The sequence below is a fragment of the Aquarana catesbeiana genome, linkage group LG02 (genome assembly GCF_042186555.1).
Source record: "Aquarana catesbeiana isolate 2022-GZ linkage group LG02, ASM4218655v1, whole genome shotgun sequence".
NCBI classification, from domain to species: domain Eukaryota; kingdom Metazoa; phylum Chordata; class Amphibia; order Anura; family Ranidae; genus Aquarana; species Aquarana catesbeiana.
Window position 1 is genome coordinate 627,577,584 of NC_133325.1, and position 10,343 is coordinate 627,587,926.

At 39.8% G+C, this 10,343-nt stretch overlaps 1 protein-coding gene across 1 annotated transcript in view; it reads left to right on the forward strand.

Moving 5' to 3' along the window:
- The window catches only part of LOC141128846 (P2Y purinoceptor 8-like), a 14,763-nt gene extending 5,449 nt beyond the window's left edge, over positions 1 to 9,314 (forward strand). The window contains exon 2 of the mRNA XM_073616411.1: positions 4,287 to 9,314. Within this exon, the coding sequence (XP_073472512.1) occupies positions 4,339 to 5,373 (1,035 nt within the window). The 5' untranslated portion in view covers positions 4,287 to 4,338 and the 3' untranslated portion in view covers positions 5,374 to 9,314. The remainder of the gene's footprint in view (positions 1 to 4,286) is intronic.
- The last annotated feature ends 1,029 nt before the right edge of the window (positions 9,315 to 10,343 follow it).

Below are 10,343 nucleotides of genomic sequence, written 5' to 3' on the forward strand. Positions count from 1 at the left end.
CATGCTTACAAGGCATTTTCTGCATGCTTTAAGGCACTCTAGGGGACATTTATTAAAACTGGTAAAGCTGCGCATGGATGCAGCTTCCAACTTCAGCTTGTTCGATTAAGCTTTGAAAAAAAAACCTGGAAGCTGATTGGTTATTATGCGCAGCTGCACCGGATTTTGAGTACTCCAGTTTAAGTAAATCTCCCCCTCTATGTTTAAATAATAATTCCAGACATGGATATTTTATACATAGTTACATTGGTCCAGCTTGGACCAATGTGGCTATGTATATACTATAACTGACTGATTCCCCTGGAATCCGGAAATCACTGAAGTAGACCCTGCTCCTCTATTAGCTTCCAGGACCTGCACTTAGTTGCTGCACTTCTGCATTGTGAACACAGGAGGTCAACTGCTCAGCACGGGCCCATTCAGCGAAAGCTTTGCATTTCTGAATGAATGCAAAGCATTCTCTGATTTGATGAGGTGAAGGGTGTGACATCACCACCCCACCTTTCCACCTCATCCAATCAGAGAATGCTTTGCATTCATTCAGTGTGGCCGAAATTCTGTTCTGTAAGCTGCTCGGTGCGAGACCCGGAAGAAAGTAGAGATCACTGGAGTAGCTTTGTCTACATTCTCCAGTGGCATTGGCCAGGTATGGTATATACATTGTTACATTGGTCCAAACGACATATTTACATAGTTGGTAAGGTTGAAAAAAGACACCAGTCCATCCAGTTCAACCTGTGTGCGTGTGTGTGTTCATGTCAAAAATATTTTCCCATATCTCTGTATACTGTGCTCACTATGATGCACATACAAGAGTTTTTTAAAATCAATACTTCCTGTTACACATTCCTACCACCCTGACAGTGAAAAACCCCCTACGCAGCTTGAGGTTAAACCACTTTTCCTCCAAATTAATTGAGTGGCACCGTGTCTTCCTACACTCCCTGAAACTGAATTGTTTTTTTTCCTATGGTAGAATCACCATTGAGCTATTTGTATATCGCTATCATATCTCCTCTCAAGTGTCTTTTCTCCAGGGAGAATAAGTTTAATTCTTGTAATTGTTCCTTGTAACTGAGGTCCTCCAATCCCCTTATTAATTTTGTTGCCCTTCTCTGGACTCTCACCAGCTCCAGCACATCCTTCCTGAGGATTGGTGACCAGAACTGGACGGAATACTCCAGATGTGGCCATACCAGAGTTTTATAAAGTGACAGGATTATAATTTTATCTCTTTAGTAAATTCCCTTTTTAATGCATACTAATATTCTTCTGGCTTTGCTTGCAGCAGCTTGGCATTGTGTATTATTGCTGAGTCTGTCATCTACTAGGACCCCAGATCTTTTTCCATCTTTTTCCATCCTGGATTTCCCCAAAAGTTCTCCCCCTAGCGAGTAACTTGCATTCATATTTTTAGCCCTCAAGTGCATTACTTTACATTTTTCAACATCAAACTTCATTTGCCATGTAGTTGCCCACTTCTTTATTTTATTGAGGTCTTCTTGTAAAGGTTCTATTTCATGCTGTGAAGCTATTGCCCTACTTAGCTTTGTATTGTCAGCAAAACCTGAGATTGAGCTATTTATACCAACCTCTAATGCCGCGTACACACGGTCGGACTTTTCGTCTACAAAAGTCCGACAGCCTGTCCGACAGACTTCCTGCGGACTTTCGGCGGACTTGCAGCAGACTTTCTAACAAACGGACTTGCCTACACACGACCACACAAAAGTCCGACGGATTCGTACGTGATGACGTACACCGGACTAAAATAAGGAAGTTCATAGCCAGTAGCCAATAGCTGCCCTAGCATGGGTTTTTGTCCGTCGGACTAGCACACAGACGAGCGGATTTCGGGGTCCGTCGTAGTTACGACGTAAAGATTTGAAGCATGTTTCAAATCTAAAGTCCGTCGGATTTGAGGCTGAAAAAGTCTGCTGAAAGTCCGGAGAAGCCCACACACGATCGGATTACCAGCCAGCTTTAGTCCGTCGGCGTCCGTTGGACTTTTGTAGACGAAAAGTCCGACCGTGTGTACGCGGCATAAGTCATTTATGAATAAATTAAATTGGTCCCAGGACAGAGCCATGGGGTACCTGATTTACCACTCCAGACCAGTCAGAGTACACGCTATTTATCACCGACTTTTGGACATGCCCCTGTATCCAGTTTTCTATCTATGAACAAACCCTATGGTCCATGCCTACAGACCTCCGTTTGTAAATTAAGCATTTATGGGGGACTGTATCGAATTCTTTTGCAAAATCCAGATACACCACATCCACAGGCCCTCCCTTATCTAGATGGCAGCTTGGTTCCTCCTAGAATGTTAACAGATTGGTTTGGTAAGAATGACCTTTTATTAGCCCATGCTGATTACTACTCATGATACTATTCTCATCAGCAAATTCTTGGATATAGTCCCTTATCATCCCCCAAACAGTTTACATTCTATCGATGTTAGACTGTCCAGCCTGGACCATGTATAAAAAAATCTATGCTCAGAATTTTTCTTTAACCTATAAAGCTGAAAGAGTCAGTTTGGCTTAACTCTACTAGTAGAGAGGAGATAGGGGGAGACCTTTCTTTTCCAGACATTCTGCAGAGTATGTAATCTGATCTCCATAGCTCTTCAAATGTATTCGATGGAAGAAGATTGTCAGACCATTGTTCCTAATTTTTACAGACAGTCTATTGACTGGAATGGTACCAGCTGATTGGAGAAAAGCCAGTGTAGCACCAATATTTAAAAAGGGCCCAAAAAACATCCCTGGGAATTACAGACCAGTTAGCCTAACATCAATAGTATGTAAACTCTTGGAAGGGATGATAAGGGACTATATACAAGATTTTAGTAATAAGAACGATATCATTAGCAGTAATCAGCATGGATTCATGAAGAATCGTTCTTGCCAAACCAATCTATTAACCTTCTATGAGGAGGTGAGTTGCCATCTAGATAAAGGAAGGCCCATAGACGTGGTGTATGTGGATTTTGCAAAAGCATTTGACACAGTTCCCCATAAACGTTTACTGTACAAAATAAGGTCCGTTGGCATGGACCATAGGGTGAGTACATGGATTGAAAACTGGCTACAAGAGTGTGTTCAGAGGGTGGTGATAAATGGGGAATACTCAGAATGGTCAGGGGTGGGTAGTGGGGTTCCCCAGGGTTCTGTGCTGGGACCAATCCTATTTAATTTGTTTATAAACGACCTGGAGGATGGGATAAACAGTTCAATCTCTGTATTTGCAGACGATACTAAGCTAAGCAGGGCAATATCTTCTCCGCAGGATGTGGAAACCTTGCAAAAAGACCTGAACAAATTAATGGGGTGGGCGACTACATGGCAAATGAGGTTCAATGTAGAAAAATGTAAAATAATGCATTTGGGTGGCAAAAATATGAATGCAATCTATACACTGGGGGGAGAACCTCTGGGGAATCTAGGTTGGAAAAGGACCTGGGGGTCCTAGTAGATGATAGGTTCAGCAATGGCATGCAATGCCAAGCTGCTGCTAATAAAGCAAACAGAATATTGGCATGCATTAAAAGGGGGATCAACTCCAGAGATAAAACGATAATTCTCCCGCTCTACAAGACTCTGGTCCGGCCGCACCTGGAGTATGCTGTCCAGTTCTGGGCACCAGTCCTCAGGAGGGATGTACTGGAAATGGAGCGAGTACAAAGAAGGGCAACAAAGCTAATAAACGGTCTGGAGGATCTTAGTTATGAGGAAAGGTTGCGAGCACTGAACTTATTCTCTCTGGAGAGGAGACACTTGAGAGGGGATATGATTTCAATTTACAAATACTGTACTGGTGATCCCACAATAGGGATAAAACTTTTTCGCAGAAGAGAGTTTAATAAGACTCGTGGCCACTCATTACAATTAGAAGAAAAGAGGTTTAACCTTAAACTACGTAGAGGGTTCTTTACTGTAAGAACGGCAAGGATGTGGAATTCCCTTCCACAGGCGGTGGTCTCAGCAGGGAGCATTGATAGCTTCAAGAAACTATTAGATAATCACCTGAATGACCGCAACATACAGGGATATGTAATGTAATACTGACACATAATCACACACATAGGTTGGACTTGATGGACTTGTGTCTTTTTTCAACCTCACCTACTATGTAATTATGTAACTAAGATGGTTTATGAGCCAGTAGAAAGTTACTTTCTAGCAGTTAAAAGTAGTAAATACTGGAAGTAAAAGGAAACATGTATCACCATTTTTATGAATATACAAAAAAGTATAAAATAATAATTACTTTTTTCCTAGGTTCTATTCAGTTAAAAGTTTCTCAGTGCTCACTGAAAGCCAGTGGGCAAAGATGACTGAAGAAACCCCTTCTGCATTTACTGGAAATAACACCATCGATGGCGCAATAACGTCTGCTTTATCCAACCACACACTGGAAATGCTGCAAAGTAAAATGCTGCAAAATGTCTTACCAGCAATATACTTATTCATCTTCCTTGTCAGCACCCCACTAAATGTAACCAGTCTGTGGATTTTCTGTCGGAGCCAGTCAAAGAATCCAACAATGGTGTTTATGATCAATCTTACTGCAAACGATTTGGTCTACAGCTTGACGCTCCCATTCCTGGCTGTGTATCACCTAGAAGGAAATAACTGGCCATTTGGAGACATCTTCTGCTCTCTAACAACTATAATGTTCTATGCAAATGTGAACTGCTCCATTCTAACAATGATGTGTATTAGTGTGGAGCGCTACGTGGGCATTGTGCATCCTCTGCGTTTTCAAAACTGTATGAACATCAGAAAGGCATTTATTTTATGCTTGGTGATCTGGTTGCTAGTTTTATCAATTGACATACCTTTACTTTATACTAAGATGACATTCTATGTGCATGAACTGAACATACTTACTTGCTTTGATATTTTACCTAAAAATATGTTTTCTTCTTATGTGGCTTTCTATTTGTATTTCGCATGCCGCTTTCTGGCATTCTTTGTTATTCCCATAGTAACTATGGTAATTTGTTACTTGTTAATCATTACGACTCTTCTGCGTTCACATATCAAGCAGTCTACTGTTCCCAAAAAGCAGACAATTTATACAATAGTAGTGTTGCTCTTAGTACTGGTAATATGTTTTGTGCCAAATAATGTGATTCTTATCACTCATTCACTTCCATCAACCAAACAGTATACCCTATATGTGGCCTACAAGCTTTCCCTAGCTTTGAGTGGCTTCAATTGCTGTTTGGATCCCTTTGTTTATTACTTTGGATCCAAAGAGTTTCGACAGAATGTAAAGAGTAAAATGTATTTTCTTTTTCATAAAAACAACACAGAGCAAACTATAAAAACCCATACAAGTGAAGTTATCACTTTATCTTAAAGTATAATTTATTTATTACAGGTACTTATATAGCACCGCCAATTTACGCAGCACTTTACGTATATACTGTACATTCACATCAGTCCCTGCCCTCAAGGAGCTTACAATCTAAGGTCCCTAACGCACATTCATACATACACATATTTGGACCAATTTAGACAGGAGCCAATTAACCTACCAGCATGTTTTTAGAGTGTGGGAGGAAACCGGAGTATCTGGAGGAAAACCCACACGAGCACAGGGAGAACATGCAAACTCAAGGCAGGTAGTGCCATAGTTGGGATTCAAACCAACAACCCTAGTGCTAACCAGCATTTAGATGCAAACCCTAACTGGGTAATTTTTCATATGAAAAATAGGACATATTTTAAGCGCAATTATATGTGCTAATCAAAATTATTTTTTAAGTTAGGGGCTCATTTTTAATTAGCCCATATAGTTTTTATAAAAAAAAAAAAAAAAGGGGAGATGATTGAATAAAATTACCTGGAAGAGTAGATATCAGAGTGCAGCTTTTTTCTTCAATAGTAAGCGGAGAAGACCTTTTTTGAGCTGACACCCTGTTTGTCTGTATACAAGCGAGAGGTACTGGTCTGGAGTGGTACGGTGGGATTGGGATGTTTCAACTACCTTGTATACCTGTTGAACATGAGAAAGGGCCAGGGCACCTAAAACCGTTGTTCATATGCTCCTGTATACATATACTCAATTTATCTTACTCTGATGGATAACAATGTATATTTTTTGTAGGGGGTGGCTGTTAGGGTTATGGATCTGTAAAAACCTAGAGTTTTGCTTTAAGGAACCAATACTGTACTGTAGCTTAGTGGCACGGGAATAAGTTTCATTAGCAACACAACTCTGCCCAATTGTAAAATGTCATTTTTGCTGGGAAATCTAGCCCCACTATGGCAATCATTTTATTGTTCTATAAAAGAACTATAAAATGATTAAATGGAAGCCACATGAAATATGCAAAAAAGGTTTTTTCATACAATAATATATTATTGTATTATCATGATATTGTGTACATTTTACAGTGTATTTAAGATTACATTTTTTTAATTGTTATCAAGGCTTTTGTAATAAGGTATAAAATATATAAAAATGCGGCTTATTTGAGTATGAATATTTATTTGAAGGCATACATGGGATGTATAGGGCAAATATTACAGTATATCTTGATTCAGGTGTGTCATGTCTAGGATCCTTCATTTTCCATCAGGGCCTACCTCATCCTAAAAAATTATAAACTTAAAGTATATTTCCAACCAAACCTTTTTTTTTTTTTTTTTTTTTTTTTTTTTTAGAGTAGATAGAGTTTTTTTTAGAGGGATAGAGTAGAGAAGGATTAGAACATCTGTTTTTTTTTTATTGTTATTCAGGAAAATCGTCAAAAGGGGCATAGGCAGAAAAAAAAGAAATCTGACAGGGGTTACATATTTACATAGTTAGACTGGTTGAAAAAAGACACAAGTCTCATCTAGTTCAACGAATAAAAGGGATTTTTTCTTTTTACAATCCTATAAAAACAATCCTATACACATAGTTGGTCCAAAGGACCACCACTACTCTACCAAAAAAAAAAAGGTTTTGTTATTGAAGTCTGCGCTGCTATTAGAGATAACTGTTGCCAGAGTGCCAGTAAATTGCGGGAACCTCCGTAATGGACCTGGATATCAGTAAACACCTGATAGGAGTTCTAATCCATGCCTAATATAAAAAGAAAAAAATACGTTTTGACTGGACATATACTTTTTGCTGTTTATGTTTCTGTTTGAGTTTGGTTTGGTACATTTTAATTTGCATAGCAGTTGGTGGGTCTCTTGCTTGTCTTTGTTTCTTCATTTTCTTTTTCAATATAACCTTCCCTAAAGCCTTCTGTGAGATGTTTACTGCTGCCTGTCGCCACTTTATGCTGATTTTCTTCCACTTTCCGTCCAAACAGGTGGTGAAACATATTTCAGTAAAAAGCTCCCATGGATTCTAACCCTACTAAAACATTGTATTTTTAAGGCTTTGTCTCCATTACATCTTCTTCCAGTGACCTGACAGGAAGTTAAGCTAAATCTTCTTAGTAGGTAATAAAAAAAAAAACACACGCTCACGTTTTAGTTGGGGTTCTGCTTTAAGGCAGAACTACAAAGGAGACACTAGGGTTGATTTACTAAAGACAAATCCGCTTTGCACTACAAGTGCACTTGGAAGTGCAGTTGCTGTAGATCTGAGGGGAAAATCTGAAATGAGGGGAAGCTCTGCTGATTTTATCATCCAATCATGTACAAGCAAAAATGCACTTTTTTTATTTACTTTGCATGTCCCCCTCGGATCTACAGCGACTGCATTTCCAGGTGCACTTGTAGTGCAAAGTGGATTTGCCTTTAGTAAATTAACCCCATAGTCATACCAGATACAGTATATACCATTCTGTATTGGGCTTTGACTCCTTAATGAGAAAATATTTTACAACCCTAGTATATTTGGTATTATATGTAATATCAGTAGTAGTGGCAGTATAGCCTAAATCAGTGTTTTTCAACCTTGTTTCAGTCAAGGCACCCTTTGAGACCCCTTTCACACTGAGGCGCTTTTCAGGCATTTTAGCGCTAAAAATAGCGCCTGAAAAGCGCCTCTCATGCCTCCCCAATGTGAAAGCCCAAGTGCTTTCATACTGGGGCGGTGGGCTTGCAGGACGGGAAAAAAAGTCCTGCAAGCAGCATCTTTGGGGCATTTTGGAAGTGGTGTATACACCGCTCCCAAAACGCCCTGCCCATTGAAATGAATTGGCAGCGCTGCAACCTGGGCGCTTTTAACCCTTTCTTTGGCCGCTAGCTGGAGTTAGAAACGCCCTACTAGCGGCTGAAAAGCGCCGCTAAAATGACAATAAAACACTGCTAAAATTAGCGACGCTTTATCACTAACGCACCAGTGCTCCAGTGTGAAAGTATTTTAATCGGTTTTAGTGGTAGTGGCGCTGCTCTGTGGTAAATTGGTTTTGGTGCTTAATAGTGAGGCCGCTTCAGATGACGTCTTAAGGATGAAGCTTGTAGGACGGAGCCACAGCGTCATTACATCACTTCCTGTTTTTGTCCGAGGAACCTTTGGGAATCACGGACTTCTCGTTTCTCATTACTCGTGCAATTTTTAAACAATGTAAATGCATATTTACACGTTTGATGACCAAATAAATTGAGTTAAATGGTATTGCACTACTGGGTGTTACTTCTTTTTCCTTTGCATATTGTGCCTAATGAGGCTGTCAGAGATCAACACCACCAGAGGTTTGTTCGAATATTTCAGCACACCGTGGTGTGGCTGTGGAGGCTCTATACCCCCTTGAGGAGGAGAGCCCTCTGGTAAGCGCATTATATAGAAAAGAGCACAGAGTAAAGCACCTTCACTAAAATATTTATATTGAGCACGGAGTGCATTAAGAGGCACAATTCACCTCCTTTGTCTGTCAGTGAAGAAATTTCTCTTTGTCTTGCATTTTTTTTCAATGGACTGTTTATCAAGCTCTGTGGAGTTTCCTTGAGCTTTCTGAATTTTTAACTAGGACATTCGCGATACCCCCTTACTATTTATTGCAGACACACTGTGATGATTTTTTATTTTTATTTTATTTATTTTTTTATGGCATACACACTGTGATTATTTCTGTTGATTAGTGATTACCTTCATTGGTTTAGATCTCTGTTTATTTTGATTCATTTCTTAGACTGTTTATTTTATCTATCGTACAAAGACCGATCAATTGATTCATTCATTTATACACACACTTTCTTATTTAATTTATTTTTTTCCGCTTTGCACATGTCACCACAGATGGATAGCACTTGGCACTTTACTGATTAGTTATTAGCATCACAAATTTGATCTACTATTATCACTATTAAGCACCAAAACCAATTTACCACAGAGCAGCGCCACTACCACTAAAACCGATTCAAATGCTTTCATTTTAGACCCTACTTATGTAGGTGTCAAAGTTAAGGCGGCAGCTCTTACAAATAACACCATCACATTAAACCATCAGCACGGAACAAAAACACCTTTTTTTCACACCATCTTGAGGCACCCTGTTAAAAAAATGTAAGAATTAAACTACTAGTTTTACATAACACAGCAACATCCACACATGTAGGACACCCAGCATTAGGGGCGATTTATTCTTCCAAAGCGAATACACTTTTGTACACTGGCACTGACCAATATTCCAATGTTTCTCTTCTCCTTCAGTTTCTCTCCCTTACTCAGCTAATGTGACCCCAATGCTGATGGAGTTTTCCAGCATACAACCTTCCAGAGCCTAAGTCCAGAAGAAAAGGCTATGTGCGCCTCAACACACACCACCAAGCCCAGACCCATGGTGATAGGCTGGATTGCTAAAGTGTTACTAAACCCAGTAATATGAAAATAGTTCATCCGCCCCTCTGCTGTGCCCACAGCTTATAAATCTTCTTTTTACATTAAAATTCTGCCACTATACACCTTTTTGGATGATCTGTATACCATGGTCATGTGATAAATTGCAGGGTTTGCCCAAATGCTGAGTGTTCAGGTAGGAGGAGATTTCCACTATAGCTGTGTCCTCATGCTGTTATGGGAGGCATCCATGAATCAAGATGTGATATCCCACCCACTGTGTTCTTTTTTAGTTACTGGGTATGGAGGAGGAGGAGGGAGGGACTGGGCTGTCATTTAGGATCTGTATACATGCCCAAATGTGTAATGTCATACCATGTGACCTGAAAAGCTCAGCTCAACAAGGAAATGTTCTCTCCTGCAATAGAGACCAAACTGAGCATGTGCAGCTTTACTACTCTGACTGTGTCTTATCTGGCCTTGCCAAGAGAGACCCTGCAGGAGGGGGAGGATCTGTGCATACAGGATTAAAGAGATGTTTTACACAATGCAAAGGGTTAACCCCTTAGGTTCAACAGTGAGTATAACAAGCATGCTATTCTGTA